The 19,706-nt window shown below is 44.4% G+C and overlaps 1 protein-coding gene across 1 annotated transcript in view; it reads right to left on the bottom strand.

The window, feature by feature from the left end:
• Positions 1-19,706, bottom strand: part of gmds (GDP-mannose 4,6-dehydratase) — a 217,894-nt gene that overhangs the window by 117,801 nt on the left and 80,387 nt on the right. The window contains exons 6-7 of the mRNA XM_078169035.1: positions 18,543-18,647; positions 7,037-7,164 (exon numbers count right to left, since the gene is read on the bottom strand). Coding sequence (XP_078025161.1) covers positions 7,037-7,164; positions 18,543-18,647 — 233 coding nt within the window. The remainder of the gene's footprint in view (positions 1-7,036; positions 7,165-18,542; positions 18,648-19,706) is intronic.

Here is a 19,706-nt window from a genome sequence, read left to right as displayed (position 1 = left end):
GCAAAGGCCATGGGTCGGATTTCACCTGCAATTAACATCACAAAACACACACACACACACACACACACACACACACACACACAGCTGCTGATGTTTACTCATCCTGCATATGTGGGATGCCAAGTCAACGTGACAGTAGCTTCTGTCATAGTCTCTCACTAAATGATCTATGCTTAGTCTATCCCTCCTGCAGAGCACACACACACACACACACACACGCACACAAATCTCAAGAGATGACATTATGATTATACCAGGCTGGGTGTGTTGGGGCAGCAGGAGTTGAAGAAGTGGGGAGGTTGTAGTTGTAGTCAGGAGGTTTTGGTGATGAAACCTAACGCGCCCTGTCCTCTGCCCTATTAGCTCCCATTTGAGCTCTTTTTCACTCCAGTTGTGTTTATTAAAACCTTAAAGAGCAGGCAAAGGTATTTATCAGCACCATGAATCACTGCTGTAAAGATCCAGGCATGCATATAACACACAGGCACGCGCACACACATACACCCACACGCACGCACACATACATACAGTACAGGTGCAAACACAGCAAGGAAACAGCACCCTCTACAAAGTGCTCTAGTGAGCCTTTATAAGTCTCAATGCAAATGTGCAACACAGGGCTGATCATTAGTGGCAAAATCAAATACTGAACCTGGAGGTTGAAGTAAGAGGTGCAACAAATCACTGCCCAGCAACAAGACATACAGCTTCTTTCCACTGCAAACAAGACCCTAAACTGCTCACTTAAACCCCCCAAGCAGACATCTAATCCTACTACTCATGGACATGCTACTATCAGTATGTTTATTTGTGATATCTGCTATATGAGGACAATAAATATGAGATATTTAGCCTATGGTGCATTGTTAATTATTACTATTGCTGTGTAGTGGCACTAGTCAATCATTCTGTTGAATGACAGAAAATGAATCAGGTTAGAAGACTAAGACTTAGAACATACTTTTAAAAGACAAGACAAATTTGTGTGTAAACTGTTTGCAGAAGGAAACTTATATGTATTTCCGCATTCATCAATATCTTTGTAGCTCCTATCTTTGCGTAGGTACTAACAAACTACTAGTAGGTACTACAAACCTAAACCTGCTTTTGACTACTTGTTGTGCTTGTGTAAATAAGGAATGCATAAAAATATTGCTGTTTCAAAAACTAAGATTTCTACTTAAAGGGAAATTTCGGTTTATTTCAACCTGTCTCCTATCGTCCTAAATTTGGTTCAAGTGACTAGTGACATACAGATAATAGTTAGCATGTTAGCCGTTAGCCTAGATACAGCCGTAGCATCAGACCTGTTAAAACGTAAGTGAACGGGCATCCCTTCAAGTGCAAAGTTAGTCCACTAAACAAGCTTTTTTCCACAAAGACCGCCTCATATCGTTAGGATAAATGTCAGAGAACATATAGAAAATGACATGTAAACGTGTTGTCTTACCTTATCGGTGTGCTGCCATGTTTGTTTACAATTTAGCTCTGCTTTCCAAAGCGCGGCGGAAATATCGCGAGAACAAGCAGCGATCTCATAGCGTGCCTGAACAAGCAGCAACAGCGGGAAGGCAGTACCGGACGGTCACCTGAACGGAGGAGGAGGAGGAGGAGAGAGAGAGAGAGACGCAACAGGTAATGTTAGAGGACGAGAGAGGAGGAATGGCTGCTGCAAGGCTGCGTAGCTCTGGAGATTGGTGGTGTACCTGTGAATGCTGTGCCTCAGTGCCCACAGAAGAGGAATGCCTCTGTTGCAAGGAATGGGACCGGTTGCAGCCTTATTTTCAAGGTCTGGATGTGACCAAGGACGAGACACCTCCACCTGGAGTAACGTTAGTATCCAGCTGGGCTTTATCTAGAGCTGGCGAGATATATTTCGGCTGCGCTTTGGAAAGCAGAGCTAGAGGGATAAACAAACATGGCAGCACACTGGTAAGGTAAGACAACACGTTTACATGTCGTTTTCTATATGTTCTCTGACATTTATCCTAACGATATGAGGCAGTCTTTGTGGAAAAAAGCTTGTTTAGTGGACTAACTTTGCACTTGAAGGGATGCCCGTTCACTTACGTTTTAACAGGTCTAACAGCTAACATGCTAACTATTATCTGTATGTCACTAGTCACTTGAACCAAATTTAGGACGATAGGAGACGGGTTGAAAGAAACCGAAATTTCCCTTTAAAGTAAGCACTGTTTGGTGGATCAGATACATGGAGAATCAAACACCGACTCTTGTTCACTCCACAACTTCATTAGTTTCTCTTTTGTTTCCACTGTCAAAGAGAACCAAAACTTGTTCACATTCTTGTGCCGCCCTGGAGTTCCCTCCAAGATAACTGCCTACCCAGTTTGCTTGCTCCTGTTTGGTGCTGAAAAGGGCGCAGCTATTGGCAGTTGACAATATTCACGTTATCTAACTTCAGTATTTATATGAGCAAAGACTAAAAATTTATGACAATATTAAACATCTTTGATTCTGTCAGAACTTCAAGACAAGGAAAAGACTGTTGAAAGACAGCTTGAAATGATTTTTATGACCACCTTACACCTAACGATCAAGATCACAGGAGCACACATCAACTGAGGTAAAATTCTAATGCTTTTCTGACACTGAAATTTTTCTGTGACAGTAAAATCTCTTGCAAAGTTGTTTGGTGTAAGGCCAGCATTAGTTAGTTACCTGAATTTAACAAGTTCGGATGAACCTCAAAAGCTATGTAAAAAAACATCAAGGAAATCAAGTTCTTTCACCCCTCCCCCGACTCGTCGTACGTCAGATCTCCAACACTGCCATATATCCAGTGTCCATCAAGTTTAACATTCTGTCAAAATGTCTTTCAGAGGATAATGAGGCCCTCTTGCATGCTGAGTCACACTGGATAAATGCCTCAGCAAAAAGCTCAAAATGGAGACGTACATGTCTAGTTTACTGTACCAAATCCCAAAGCCTGCCCCCGCTGTCACTTTCCAGGCCAAAAACATGTGATGAATGGCCCAGCGCTCTCATCAATCATCTGTGATTGGCCCTGATCTGCGCTGTGATTGGCTAATTAGCCTCATCTGTAACCATTACTGCACGGAGAGGCAGCTGCGGCAGAAAAAAAGGATAAGAAAAATAAAGGAGGTGAAAAATTACACCATCAGGGCTGTCCTGTCACCTCGCTGCCTCCACACAATGCCAGGAATCAGACAGCTACCACCACACAGGGGCAACCACACACACACACACACCTGAAGATTGCAAGGAAACACCTTCCAAAGCCCAGAATTTCACAGGTAATTATGTTTTGAAAATAAATATGCGAACAAGACAAGAGCAGGGAGGAGGGGTTGTCAGGACTGTGTGTCAGCGGGTCAGCTACATCTCATCTGGCAACGGTTTCTGGTCCGCTGCAGCAGCAAGAACAGCAACGCCAGCTCCAGTCAGGGGAAAAATAAGAGCCGGTTATTAGATGTCAGAGGGAAATATCTGGTAACTGGGTGGTAACTGCTCACCAGATGATAGCCGGACAAGAGGGAGCGACAGTTTGGTGGAGCACCGGTTTAGTGACGCAGCTTTACAGGAGTACAAAACATCAAAAAGTAAAAAGGTTAAGAGGCGGGAGGAACATGAAGAATGAAAAACACGAGGCGGGAGAGGAAACAGACAAACAGACAGAGAGAAAGTGAGGCAGAATGGAGCCCGAGGGGAGAGAGAAGGCCAAAACCACAACGCCGACTTCTGCTCCTGCTCCCTCCCAGCCAGCCCTCTTTTCTGCACAGGAAATGGCTCTGCAGCCAGGAGGGGAGGTGGTGTGGGCGGGGGGCTCCAAACAGCTGTACCCACTGCGGGCCAACTGAGCCTGGGGCACAGGCTGAGAAGAGAAGTAGGAGTAGGGAGGGAGGGCAGCCCTTGATAAAGATGGAATACTCCTACATCTTTATCGGCTCTGATTGAGTTTTTAGTGAGTGATTGCTGTGGGTTTCCTTTTCTCCTTGGAATGCTCAGATTCAGAAATTCATTCTGCATCGCCAAATCCTGGAAAACCACACTCAACAAAAGACCAGCCAAATGTTTCAAACACCATCACCAAACTGGAAAGGCTTAACCCCTTTGAGGAAAATGAGATCAGGAGGATTTATTTATTTTATTTGCCGTTTTTATACGAAAGCGTTCAGCATCTATTCCATAATAACATAATAATAATAAAAGGGCTCTATTGAGAGTAGCCGAGCAGCTCCAGGTCTGTCTGCCTGCCTGGGACAGACACCCGATACCCTACTGAGACGATGCCCAGCCAGCCGCACGCCTTCAGACGTCGTTAGAGCAGACACACAGCACGCCCCTCCTGCCACCCGCAATCCATCCACAGCCAATTACAAGCAATTTCCCTGTCCTGGGTGGGGTGAGGAGAGGGAGCGAGAGAGAGGGAGGAAAAGCAGTTGTCAGCCTAAAGCAGACACACATGGTTCTGTTTACAAATTGCCAGTTGTTTGGCTTTGCCATGGTAACACAGTGCTGACGCTGGCTGGACGGATATTTCAAAGTGAGACGGAGAGAGGGGGTCGCAGTGACAGTTGCAGCCTTTGATGGTCTGCAGGGCGGGATGAATTTTCAGCAGGAGGGATGGTCCATTTATGCATAATGTACAAATGTTCAACAAACACGCATCTGTTTCCCTCCTGCCTTCATCTTCTCCCCCTTCCTCCTCCTCCTCCTCCACATCAGTTCCCCTCAGCACCTCGGGCTTCTGTTTGGCTTCCCGAAATCTGCCTTTCCGAAACTGGAGACGCACAGCGAGGAGGTGCCTGATTCACCAGAGCTGGAATGTCAGCCATTCCCACAGGAAACCTGGGGCGTCTCAAGCCAGGGTGCCCTGGACAGGCGAGTGCACACACACAAATCCAGCAGCACAGGGTTGCACGTACAACACATAAGTACAAAACTGGCTGGTCAGACTAACATAACAGGATGAGGAGACCTGCAGAATGTGACTAAACAACCAGAATTTTATTTGCACAAGAATGAGTCTTGTTTTACATAGAAGCTCAGTGAGCAGAGCAGCAGGTTCTGGAAGTTGCTTTTTCCTCACTGAAAATTTACATTTTTAATTTGCTGTTTTTTATGACAACCTCAATATGTCTCTAAATAGCAACATTACTATTCAACAGTTATGAGCCTCAGTGGCTGATGGGATGAAGAAGACAGCAACCCCAGTACAAGTGAGACATACAGCATTGCTTCCCCTACCATTATATTAGGGGGGAGGCCCGTCCCTCCAACGGCACCAACCACCCCCCCTTGAAGGTCAAATTAATTTTATTTAATCTTACTTTCTATAGCGCCTGATCACAACAAAAGTCATTTAAAGTTACCTTTCCTATAGAACATATCTACACCTTGTCCTTTTATTAAACAAACTAAATAGCCTTATGTTATTTGTCTTATTTACATGACAGCATGTCACTTCTGTCTCTACATGGTCGCGCATTTACTATTTTCCTCTGCCCTCTGTAGCACGCACGGTGGAGTTCCACCCCGATGTGCACGCGCACACACGCACACGCACACACACACACACACACACACACACACAGGTGAGCACACTCCCACCAGCGGACAGAGAGCGCGCGTCGGAAAATATGTAGCTAACTGGCAAAACACTGACCATGTGTGCAGAGTGTCTCTGTGTGACAGCTCGGACTGATCTCGCAACTTAAAATTCCAGTTTTCTTTCATTTTCATCCAGATTTTTCTGTTTCTGTATGTTCATGAAGCAGAGTCATGAAGAAACATTATCAACCCACATGGGCACGCCTTTACTGGGAATCAGAGTCTGTGTGTGCCCACTTGGGTTTTTCCACTGACTTTGTATGCAATTGTGCCGCTTCCAAAATTCGCTTTGTATTTAGTACACTCCACCGAGAAATGGTTTCATGTCTAAGAAAAATTAACTGGACATTTAATACCAAGATCACGTCACTATATTATTACATATACCATCCTTTGTTTGACAAATCTGAATCATCTATATGACAGCAAATACCATCCCAAACAGTGTCTTATTCAAAAACAACCTTTTTGTGCTTCCATTTTACCAATCCCAATTCAACTCAGACTTCCTACCAAAGGAGGCAAATATTATTCAGTGTGGTTATAATCAGATATAACTGAGCTAAAATCTTCCCATATCAGGCGGAGACTGCTTCACTGATGCCATCGACGCCTACGCAACCTGCCTTAACAGCGGCTTTCCTGCCACCCTGCTCTGACGCAGTGACCCCACACTGTGATCTGCAGTTAAACTGAGGTTCCCCCATCATAACCTCCTCACCCCCACTCCCATCTCAAAGACCGCCCCCCACCTCCTCCACCGCCATCACCTCCTAATAACAACACGGCCCACTGCGAGGGGTCTGCTGTCAGACATGGCAACCCATCGAGTCTTTCATCTCGACAGCCACACACACGTGTTCCAACCTTAACCTATCACATACACATAGGAATGCGCGTTTCCTTATGCGCACACACATGCATGGGGGGAAAACACACATTCAGACACACTGAGCACTGTCTGCTTCTGGACGTGGCGACCCCACTGTTCGTTTCATCTCCCCACTCCTTTCTCTGCTTGCTGCTGGCACCATTACTTTAACACAAACACCATATTTCTGTCATCGTCCCCAGGACGCGGCGTTCCCTTAATATCTCTCTTTCTTCTGCGGGCGTTCAGGGAATGGCAATGGGGGCCTGAAGGGATCTGGGACATGGGTGAGTTGTGGGAAACCAGAGTGCAGTCTGTGGCCTCACAGCATGTGGCCCTCTCTCTCTCCTCCCGCTCCCCGTCTCTTTCTCTATCTCTGTTTCTCTTTTGGCAGAGAATCATAGGAGGCTTCATGCAGATCGCATATTGCGGCCTCAAATGATCTGGGAAAACATGCCCTGTTAATGCTATGTGCACATCTGAACCCTGCTCAACTCTGAAGCAGTGCACGCACAGTATGTGTCTATTTCTCTGGGCTTGTGTGTGGTTATGGTTGTGTGTGTGTTTTACCTCCACGTAGTCTTTGGCATGGCCCCAGTCCCTCTTGGAGTCCAGGTTGCCCAGGCTGAAGCTCTCCAGTTGGCCAAGGTGAATCTTTGCCACAGAACGGCTGATCTTACGCGTCACAAAGTTTGAACCTAAAACACATACATTAAAAACGCTTTGTTGGCATCTTTTGAATTCAATAACAGTTTACATGGGATATAAATATTACAGAGGTTCAACTCAGTCCAACACATACAAACACAGATAGTTGAAAACAAAAAGCAGATAAGTGAAATCGAGGCCTACACATGGAAGATGGAGTTTAGAGATCCCTAACAAACTTCTATAAAGAACCCTATCACCACGCACGCACGCGCACACACAGACACAGACACACACACATACACAGACACACACAGCCTTCCAAACCTCTACTACTGCTCCAAGTCCTCTTTAGCCAAAGCAAAAAGCCACCCTGAGTCAAATCAATTCGTTACCACCTCACATTACAGCCACTAGATCCTTTTAGATTCCCTCTCTCTCATTTTCCTCCCTAATTCACTGTTTCAGTGTCAAATCTGGGTTGGATGCCAAGATAAATCTCAGAACATCAGTCTGTCTGCACCATAAAAAGCAACAGGGAAGTGCCACAGAAAAATGACAACCAAACAGGACCACCCTGGCTCTGGCGGCGTGCAACGTCCAGTCCAGAATCACCACATCGAGAGGCCGATTCATCTGCCAGATCACACAGTGGTGCTCCTCGATCCGAGCTGACACACGTGGCGATATTATCTGCGGGAAAAGAAATGAGCTCCTAATGACTATTTCTGTGCTGCTAGGAGGGTTAGAGAAGTTTTTGGGTGTTTTTGGCGGGACACTGAGAGCCGGTGTCATGTTCTCTGTTCCTGCTGCGGGGGGAAAGATGCTGCGGAGAGCCTGTGAATAAATGCGCCAGTCCTCCAACCCAAACACAGCATTATACTGATGGAAATCAACACTAAATATTAGGGTGTCATGTCTAATAATGCCACCATCTTAGTTGAAACAGCTTATTAGAGCTTGAGGGGTTTAACTCTGGCTAGGCTCTTCTGTCTTATGTTCAAAAGCCAAAATGGCAGATATGTGGGGATATGTGAAAGTCTTATTTCAAAGGAAAGCTTGAAGCTTGCATCAAAGAGTTGGCTATTTTTAGCCTGCACAACATCTCTGCTGTACATAAATCTCCCACAACCTTGAGTGAACCTTTTTCAAGACCCCTTAAGAGCTCCTCCATGCTGTTTTTTAAACTCATCATGTCTGAGATGAATGTTGCCTTTTAGCTCTGCGCCCATCCAGTCCATAATGCCGCGGCTCTGTCTCGACACTGTATCACTGTTGCCCTGACACGGAGCAGAGCCTCCATTTAGACACAGGAAAATCCCATGAACCCAATCATGCGAATGCACCAAATTTGTAGTAATTATTTCATAGAAAAGCGACAGCTCTGGGCAGGCTGAGCAGAAACAGACCAGAGAAGGTTAGACACACGTATTTGAGAAAATACAGCATGTTGTGTGTTGGTAGCAGGTCACATGGCCCCCATGTCAACGCTGCTCTGTCGCCATGTTGAGCTGGAGTTTAAATGAGGCTCTGTGCAGTCTTCAGACTTCCTCTGGATTATAAAAAAATCAACAAAAATCTATGAAATCCAAATCCTTCTATTACTAAGAATTCTGTGAATCAATATCATTGACACGTTTATTAGGAAATAGCATGTGCCTACAGAGCGTAGATAAATTGTGGATGGAAATCCCCTTCACTGTCAGACCTGTCCTGTCTTTGCATGATCGTCTCATCTGGCCCCGGGGCCATTCTCCAGCATGGCAGGTCATCTGTTCTGGCAGGTACCACTGCTCCTGCTACATTTATTCATCTGACACATGCATGATTGTCAGCTTTGCTCTCAACCATATCAGCTAAAGGCTTATCACAGGATGAGGGATGTTTGCCATACAGCTACATACACATGAACATTCTCACGTCATAAATCTGGTGCTCAAATGATTAAGCAATTGGTCAATGGACAGAAACTTAATTGACAACTATTTAAAAGGGGAACTCCACAGATTTTACATACAAACAACAGTTACCTAGTCGTGGGGAATGCTACTCAGCCAGAGACAGCTGTATAATGTTTTCTGTGGCTCCAGAAGGAACTTTCTCAAGTCTGAGAAAACAACCTCTTGTGATGTCACCAGGGTTAACTTAGCTGGGCCTTTATAATAGAGAGCCTGTGTTACTAATCTGAGGGCATCCATTCTCGGAACCCATCAGAACCCATTCGGTGTCTGACTTCCAGCAGACGGCGATACAGCCTCTGGGGGCAGACCCCCAATTTTTTGGCATTCTGGTTTGATTTGGGCGGAGAAGGCGAATTTCCGTTTCCAACTTCCGTTTATATATAAGTAAATATGCTGAAACATCGCGATGGATTCAGAGTTTGCAATGACGCCAATTATGTTCCACCTCGTTAGTTCACCGCACGGAGCGTTTAACCTGGCAACAACTGCAGCCGGCTCAAACGTGATTGATCAATATCATGTGGACTACAAACAGCCTAGCACCGGAAACCAGGGCTCTTCCGCTCTTCTGTCCCAATGCTGTCCCGACCAAACAGCGTTGCTGTGGCCACAGTGTGCCCACCCTCTGGTCTCCTCCCCAAGGTCGCTCCAGTGAAAAAGAAGCATTGAGCTGCAATTCCCCTTAAGCATTGATAACTATGTTATCGCTTTTATCACCGTTAGCAGTTTCAGCACGACTAGTGGTGCTAACATAGTTAACAATGCTAAAGTGGTTTTGCATCTCAAAATTAAGCTGCTTAAATAGCGGAGTTACCTAGCGGAGACCAAAGGGTGGCCACCATGTTTAGGCAGCAACGTTGTCCCACCACTGAGACAGCGTTACCAGCAGTAATTGTGAATGAGAGGAGCTGCTAGCTAGCTCCCACTCGACCTGGGTGGCGCACAGTGCAAAGCAGCAAAGGCTAATGTTAGCTAACCAGTAAAGACCGATGGGTGGGCAGTGGGCACTATGTTTCCGAATGTTAACACGGCTTGCCAGCTGTCTGTCAACAAGGCTAACAAAAAATACAATAAAAGGCAAGAAACTTACATTGCAAAAATATCAAAATGTCACCACCTCTAAATGCATAACATTAGTGCTTTGAAATACTTATGCATCTTAAAGGCTGCAATGTGTGCACAATTTGCACACACTCAAATTTTTGTTTAATACTGTTTTTGTTCCTATTGTTTCCATGTGCTTTTCTATTCTATGTCATTGTAAATTAAAGATTTAGGCGTTTTCAACTGTTGATCTGATAAGCATGCCAATTCATGTCACTGAAACTTGTGAGGGTCAACTTCCATTTTTGATTTTAACATTTGTAGTTACAAATTTTTATCAAAAAATAATCAATAGAGTACATGAATAATTACCTTTTCATAAGTTGTAGCTCTGTGCGGTATTTTGTATATTAGGACCCAGTGGGGTGAGGCAATGTAACAAGAGCCCGGATTGGTAACTACAGTAAATTGGAAAGCAAGGGCTTGATTTGATCCAAGATCCAAGGGAAACTCAAGTTTGCAGGTTAAACACAGGTTGTCAAAACTCTGCAGCGCCGTGTTGGCTCTTAAAAAGGTGGCAGAGGGATACAGTGTAGCACAGTACACCCAATCAGTAATAAAGTCCATTATTTCCCCCCAAGCACACCTGTAGTCTCCTTGTAAAGCTCACACCTCTGTTTGGAGTGGCTCTGCTCCCTGCCTGCTCTAATTGGTGTGGTGTGGACCAGAGCGTGGGCCTAATGGACCGGCCTGCCTGGCTGTGGACAAAGCCTGCTCTGTTACTGGCCCGGGTGTTAATGTGTTTCCTTTACTGGCAGCAGCACCGCAGGACAGCCAGGGGGAGGGGTGGAGGCAGGCAAGGGGAGCCGGAGGGGGCTAAGAGGAGGTTTCGAGCCCAAACGGGGCAGCGGTGGCCGTTTAACCTTGCCCGCGGCCCGGCGGAAAGTCTAATAAAACCACGGGCCGTGAAAACTGAGCAGACAGCAAAACCCATGCCAGAAATGGACACTCAATCTCTTTCTCTCTCTCTCATTCTCACTTAACCAGTTCTTTTCTTTTTTTCCATCATTCCTTTTCATTTTTTGGCCAGAGAAGTGACAGGAAAAGCGTAAAACACGGGCTGCATTCGCATAGCTGGGCTAAAGCGTGGAGAGAAAAAAGGAGGAGGAGGGCAATGAGAATTGTGCGGAGATGTCTCCCATCCAGAGCCAGGCCATGTGGGCCCAGACAGGATGGGGACGGGAGCTGTCAGCTGGGGGCTCGGGTGTGGGGGAGTCAGGGAGGGGACTGTGGGTTTGAGGGGATTTTGGCTTGACTGGCCTCGGTTACTCAACAGATTCTGTTGTTAGAACCATGCTGCTAAAGAAAGGTGACTTATGAAGTCTGTCTTCAAACTGTGTGACAGCCCAGCCCTTTCTGTATGCACTCAGACCTCAAGATTTCTGACTCACACTCATCTATATAACTGTCTGCGAGTGTATTTATGTGCATTTACTAATTGAGATTCAACCACAGTGTGATTTATTCAAATCACTCTTCTGTAACATTTATTTTGTGTGGTCATGGCTCAGGCCAATGGCGCGTTAGCTCTGGAAAAAACTGAAAAATGGTGTAAATTCAAGTCTTGAATCATGTTGAACATTTATCAAGTTAATCTTTTATGTTACATTTGCACAGGTAAAAAAATCTACTTCCTTCTTAAGCCAAGTCTCCTCTTCTAACTTTAGACCTGGCGTGTGTTTCTCATCACGACAGAAATCAGCTGCCGGGTAATTTGCAGGATGTTACTAAGTTCTCCCTTTTCTTAATAAAAATGTGGAATGACTTGGTAACCCAGACTGCTTCAATGAGCCACATTCCAAAAATAGGACAGTGGATCGCCTACTTTCTTAAAAAAGTTAAATACAAAGACTCATTCCAAGTATTTTCCAGATATTTGAAAGTTGAGTCATTTCTTTCGTGAGCTTGTCTGAACTGGCCACATTCTGAAGCTGGTAAAGAAAAAATAGCCAAGACTTAATTTTGATTGCCACATAGCTATAACAGAGACCCTTAGGTTACCTCAACACAGGATTTACACACCTGTTTTGGAATTCAACCAGAACTGCAAATCCCATAATCCCACTCTGTCTTTGACCAATGGCCTAGGGGAGTAAAAGGCTTTGTGGTAGACTTGAAGTGGAAAACGCAACCCTTAATTTCAACCTCCACTCCCATACGTTTCAGGATTTAGGTCAACCCTGAAGCCCTGTTTACATCAAAATAAATGCGCACTCATCTCATACCTATCTCCTTTATCTGCACTAACATATGAACAAAATACCTGACTTGCAGGAGCACTGAGTGATTCTGCAGGAGTAATCTTCCCTTAGTTGGTGATTGGCCAAATTCCTCCCAGGCCAAAGACCTGTCAGTGTCTGCCATCACCGTTATTGCACAATTCACATTCTGACTGATCTCTGGAGACTTGATGAAGGGAGAATATTTGCATTACATCCAAAAGAGGTCATGCGCTCAGCTCCGCCAACACAGCATCTATTCACACCTGACAGACTGCTGCACTCATTCTGAGCTGACTCAACTGACAGAGAGGGTGCAGAGGGAAAGAAATGTGATGTGAGGAGGGTTGGAATGGGGCTGGAGGGTTGTGAAGACAATGACTAAGAAAGTCACTTTTTAAAAAAAAATTGGGTGTGATGCAACTAAATGGATAGACGGCACAGGGTGTGCAAAGGTGTGGGGAAAGAAAGGGAGGGTGTGGAGAAAGAGTCAGGAGTAGATCATACATGTTTTTCTTGTGCTTGAACACTGACAGCACCACCTCCACATTGCAGAACCGAGAGCAAATGAGACAAAGTGTTTCACCCCAGTATTGAAAACAATGATGTAATTGTATCTGGCAGCATCCCGTAGTTTGACTACATAAAATGACCTTAGAACGTTATCTTAGGGCTCGAGTGTCCTCTGAGAGGAACTGGCGAAGCTTTGTAGAGGCGACGGGGAGCCCTCAACTGGTGGTGCAATTAGCACGGCTCAAAGCGAACACTCAGTCAACAAGATTCTTGGATACCATGGTGATCTAGGACAACAAACACAGATTTAAGGGTGGCAATAGGGATGAGTGAAGGTAGAAACCTTAATGACCACGTGACTTGTCTGAAACCACGGTAGGCTGAGGCGGAGGGAAGCACCTTTTTTGGCAATGTGACACAAGGTGGTGGAAAGCATGGAGGGAGGGGAGCATCTGTCGACAGCAGTGCTTCGGGGCACCAGACTACGCTCTTCAGCTGGCCACAGTTCAGCTGATGTTTAGACTGCTATCGCTCAGCCTTTTCTCATCAACATTCGACGAAACTAAAGACCAAAAACAAGAAGTTCTTGCTTCATGCCAAGTTCCTTCTTACGAGATAATTCCAAATCCCCTCGACGCCCCCCTGACCGAGTCATTCCTATTTGAAGATTTCCTTACAAAATAACCTCTCCAATAAATGGAAAACATATCCTCTTACAAATCTATCATACGATCTGACCTTTTGGGCTCAACCTCAACGAAAGCAGAAAGATGAAGCCAAGGCGTGTAGCGGCTCAGTGGCTGTATGTGTGAGTATTTGAGGGGGCAGCATTGACTTTGGCAGTGCTATTCTAACTTCCCCAATGCTAACCGGTCTTCTCTCCTAACATAACAGTATATTATTCTATACTGCCAAGCGTGAACCACAGAGCTCTCAGGGTGGAGAGATGGATGGGACTTCCCCAAATAAACCAGGGGATTAGCCTACAACTGGAGCTGGTCAGTAGCAGCAACGGAGGATACTCACACAAAACATATTACTGTGCTGATTTACTGTACCGACTTAGATCAACACACTGCTAATAACTATAAATTAAACTTGGGTTTGTCTTATATTGTCAAAATTAGATTTTGGGGGAATCTGAGGTGCTGTATGTTTGTTGAATATGACGACCAAATAAATACATGAACTGGTTATTTACACAGGTTTCACTCTGATCACTTTTCAATAGAGAGTGTAAGTACTGCACCGTCTCATATGTCAAAGCAATATGGAGTCTATTTAGCACCCCTGCTAATGCTAAACCCCCTCTTCAGTGTCAGCGTGAGGGCTGTTTGTTATGGCTAACAAGTAAGTTAACCAGAAAGGAGCTAGCTGTGGTGTGAACTGGCCAGCAGATGCAGGCTTCTGTTTGCTTTGCTTCATGCTGGATTTCCACCGGGATATTTTTTCTCCCCGACTGTCCGATTACGACCTTTTGCTGTGGAACAATGGACATCAGCTGATTATTTGCTGAACAGTCAGGTGTTTATGAGAACTGTAAGAGAAACTAGAAGTGCATTACTGCTGGGATTAAGTCATCCTGGGCACTGTGAGAGACAGAGCTCCTTGTTGAATCCTACAGAGGGACAGTAAGTCAGAGGGGAAACTGGTGTTGAGCCTCACTTTCCCCCCTCCAGCCATTCCCAGCAGCCATCAGAACCATCCTATGTGACACACCACAACACGCCACACTGCACTATGGACATGATTGGCCACTGGTAGGTCACTTTGGCAAACGCAGCTAGAGCAAGACTCAGTGAGTTTGTTGTTGAAGGGAAAAACTCCCTCATAACGGCAAACATCTATTTGTTTCTCAGAATCAGGCACACACAGCCACTGGCACCCGGGGACAATGACATCACAGCTTTTCCTGTGTGTGGGAGGGGAGGCAGGAGAGAAGTGATGTCAGGGCCACTGACACCGACATTGTGCACTTCCTCCCTCATTAGTGACTAATTTGCCAGACGCACAAGTGTGCGTAAAAGGACAAGAGGGGCAACATACAGGTAATAAATAAACCTTTATCTCGCCTACCACGAGAGCGTTAACACACTTAGGGACAAAAATACAGAACAGAGATGTTCAGGGTGTGGCTGGGAACAGAGGAGAGATGAAAATTCCTCTGGCTCTGGTGATCTGCAATATGTTTCACTAGCTTCTTAAGTGATGTCATTGTTTTGGTGAGTAATTTCCCCAAATCACTTGGGAATCAAAGAGAGCAGCCAGCAGTGCGAATTTATTGATTTTTATTTGATATATTTTAGTGTTTTGGGTGTAGCTTTTACTGTTGAGACTTTTCCAGTTTCTGTTGGTGCAAGTTTTATTTTTCCCCTCGGTAAGCATTTGTCATTGTCTTCCATTGTCATTACTTATATATTTGTTCATCAGCTGATTTTTTTCCCCCAAGAATTGTGTCCCAATCCGACACGATACACTAAAAATATATAGTACATACTGTATGTACAGTAATGTTCATGTACTGTTTTGAAGGTTAATATAAAATAAAGTGATGTTGGTCCATCTACATCTATTTACTAAAATGCAGAGATGTTACACTTTGTACCAAAAATGCTGCAAGGTGTAATAAAAATGGTCACTTCAATTGAGTTTGTGACTAAGAGAACACTATCAACTTCAACAATTTTGAAGGTTACGGAAGTACATATGTTAAAAAAAGCATTCCAACTCAAAAGTAGACATTTTAGTGTGTATGTCTGCAGTTTTAGTATACGTGAGTTTGTAATTCTTCTGGTTTGAACATAAAACATACTCATGGCATCAAATATGTGAAAACATTCATAAAAGCAACGTTGCCTCAGTATTCTCTCTATACAGTATCAGTGCAGTAGTCATGTATCTCACACTGTGTAATTTATAGTAAAATCTTACACTCCAACAATGACAAAATGTGCCATGCCATGAGGGCATTTTAGGAACACAAAGCATCAACTCCTCCCCTCCAAAGCCCTACTGTGGGTGACGGAGTGCATGGCCAAACGCCCCCTCAGTGTGGCAGCGGTCGGGTCATGGCGGGCCCAGGGGGCCTGGGTAAACACTGTCCAAACCAGCCAACACAAGCGCCACACCGGGTTGTGCAAGGCAGCAGTGGGACATCTGGCCACATCACAGCACCGCGTTCCTGCTTTATGAGCAACAACAGCCGTAACTCTGAGAATAGAAGTGGCGGGAGCAAACCCAATGGCCCGCTGCAGAAATGCTGACTGTGGAAAAAGGAGGATGAAGACATGGAATGAAGCAGGAGAGAGGAAGAAATAGGAGAGGAGTGTGTACAAAGAATGGAAAGATAGAAGAAGAATCAGACAGGGAGATGAGAAAGAACTGACCAAGGACCAAAAAGTTAAGAACGTGATATCCAGCAAGCAGAAAGTTTTGCCCTTTTAAGGTCATTGTATGGACTTGTGGAAAAAGGATTCAAGCATCTCTGATTTCACAGTTTCACAGGGCCACTTAATCAGCCTGTTTGTTTATCTCTAGGGCTGCAACTAATGATTGTTTTCATGATTAATAGCTCTGATGCGTATTTTTCAATTAACTGATTTATCCTTAAGTTTTACGATTTCAAAAAAACATGAAAAGTTTCCAGAGCCCAAGATGAAAAATGTTTTTTGTGTCTCACCAGCTATCTAAACCTAAAGATACTTAATTCACTAAGGCAGGTGATCTTCCAATTTAAAAGGCTGGAACCAGAGAATGTTTGGCATTTTTGATTGATAAAGGACCCTTACCAGTTAACCAAGTATTATTATTGTTTTAGACTAATTTTCTAATTATCTCCATCTCTGCTCCTGTCATCCAACCAATTTTTCCACTCACTCCTCTGCATCACACATCATTCCCAGATAGATTGTGTCAACTAATTCTCCATTACATAGACCTCGCGGGCGACCACATCATCTTTGCTGAGCTGGCTGTAAACTGCACCAGTTCCCACACCTATCTATCTGTGGTAACCCATTAGGGTTTACTGGCTGACCCCTGACCTTGGCTGGGGTCGTGGCCAGGGCCTTCATTAGGGGATAAATCATAAACACCTGAGCGGCTGACCTGGGCGCAGCACTGGAGCTGCAGTCATGTGGTATTCATTTTGGGTCGCGGTGGCGTGTAAATCGGGTTAAACCAGCGACTGCGATCCTCAGGGCTCAGAGCACATATTAAAAATGTGACCACAACCCACTCACTATGTGTCAGAATGTGTGTTAGTGTGTGTCAAGTAGTTATGAGAAACCTGGCACCACCGGTGAATGAATATGACTTTATATAGAGCATGTAATTGAATACTTTTACACAGTCCAACAATGGTATACCTTCTGTTTTTACTGCTTTATCGTGGGTTCTGCCTGTTGCTCAGGCTTAGTGATGTCATTTTTTCACAGCGTAATTTTTACTATACAAAAACTGCTGCCCTGCATGACATGATCTATTCATTTCTAACTGGCAAAATAGTTCATCAACAGGTCTTCTAATAAAAACCACAACAGCTGAGGTAATAATTTACATTCAGTATCATTCACATGATTACTAAGATTACTGTTTACATGAAACAATGTTCAGTTATGACAAATTCAAACCAACCCTGTACCCTGCTTTTGTTCATGTTTAATTGTCAGGTGGTGCTTTAAAGTGCCAACTTTATGCATTACAATATCACAATTGTCAGGACTGAGGACTGAGACATGGACAGAGACTGTTAAGACTGAACAGCAGGCTGCTCTCCAAAGTATGTGCATGTGTGTGTTTGAGAGAGAGAGGAAGAGAGGGTGTAAGATGGACTATTGCATGCAATGTTTCTGGAGACCTAAATATCAATAACTTACTCCAAACACTGCTTTGTCACTTTTTGACCTGCCTGCAGGAACCCATGATATTTATATAACCTTGACAGTGAATTTAAAACACAAAACAAAACAAAACAACAACAACAACAACAACACCAAAAGCCTTTTTCTAATGAACCTATTGTTCTTTGTTTTGTTTTGGTCTTAAATGACACCACTCTTGTGGTGCTCTAATGAAGATTTGTGTACTTCCATGTACAGCAATAAAAAATAAAATAGTAACTTGGAGACAAAAAAGTTTTGAGAGATTTTTTGTACTTTTCGTGCCTGCTACTATAATTATATATTGAAAAAAAATTTTAATGTCCTTTTATGGATACAAGCATATTTTTGCTGAGAAAAAAAAAAGCTTTTTTTGTTAAATTTTTAGTTTCACAGTCTATTTGTAAGTGGAATTATTTAAGCAGTATCACACTTGAGGTCTCACTGTTGTACCAAATATCACCATACAGTTGTATCATAAGTTATATTTTGTGTGCAACGTGTAATCTAAATGAAGTAATGCGACTCTTTTCCAACTCCTGCCTGATCCTTCTAAACAAAAGGTGGCAGACAGGAAAACTTTAATAAAAAAATATTTTTCATCTTGAATCAAAAAGCTCTTTGAGTGGCATATTTTCTTTTCTTCTCTTCTCCATTATTACTATCAGATGCAACCTCATTTCCACATAAGGACAAAAACCAACTGCAGTTTTGTGGTGACACAGAACAGCAGGATGCGTGTCGTGCTCACCTCTCCTAGGGCTCTCGTGGTTAAAGAGGATCCCGTTGACAGAGAACATGTTGTAGGCCTCTCGAAAGTTCACCACGATCCAGTAAGCATAGAGCTTTGCGGCACCTGTGAGGAGAGGTGGAGAAAGACAGGAGCAGAGGAAACAGGGTGCCAGATGCATATTAGTACCAGAGAGGTGAAGCGGTATGACTTCACACAAAACCTAACAGTCCTCTCAGATCCACAATCGACTCGTCTCTCTGACATGATGCTTTTATTCACCCCATCAGTAAATAAAACGTTGATGCAGCCATAAGCACAGTTAAATCTTATGACAATGTGAGCAGAGAGAAACACTGATATTTCTTCTCAAAGCTGCAGGAAGAACAGAGAGAAAGACTCTGTGTTGTAACTACACTACATGTCATATTTGAACACAGCAGTACCGCAGATCATATTTCAACGTCAGGAACGTGAACCACAGACTCCTGCTGACTGACCAAAAGCAGGCTTGTACAAAAAGTTCTCCCCTCTCTTCCTCTCACCATCCTCCTCCTCCCTCCCTCTGCAACGAGGGGAATACCAGAGCAAGCAAAGGGAGGTGCCCACTGATTAAGCCGTAGGTCAGGATGTACACTGGAGGTGAAGGGAGGTCGCCATGGCAACCCCTGCCTCCCCCTATCCTAAGTCTAATTAATAGAGGAGCAGCCCTCCTCATGATGGTATGCGCCTCCCATGCAGCTTCAGATTGAGTGCTGACAGATGGGGAAAGTGTCAGTGAGGAGAGCATTTAGACAACAGAGAACATGAAACCCTATCGCTCACACACGTGTACAGCCTGCCTGCGTGTGTGTGTGTGTGTGTGTGTGTTGAAAGTGAGTGCTGAGTGCTGTGGATATAAAGGTGTCTTTGTTAAAGTGAGAGCCACTCCAGTCTTCACTCAGACGTTTTGGCCTCAGGGTGTGTGGAGAGCTCAAACGCTGCTTGAGCACTGAAGCCCCCCTCTATTCACTTACACACACCTACACATACACACACACACACCTACACATACACATACACACACACACCTACACACACACACACACACACACACACACACACACACACAAAGATTCACAAGAAAAAAGTGCTGTGGAGGTATCAAGCAATCTGTGTTTGTATGCCCTTACATGGCCATACGCA

This window comes from Epinephelus lanceolatus, chromosome 6, assembly GCF_041903045.1.
Source record: "Epinephelus lanceolatus isolate andai-2023 chromosome 6, ASM4190304v1, whole genome shotgun sequence".
NCBI classification, from domain to species: Eukaryota; Metazoa; Chordata; class Actinopteri; order Perciformes; family Serranidae; genus Epinephelus; species Epinephelus lanceolatus.
Note: the sequence above shows the minus strand (reverse complement) of the source record. Positions and strands in the feature narration are given on the sequence as shown.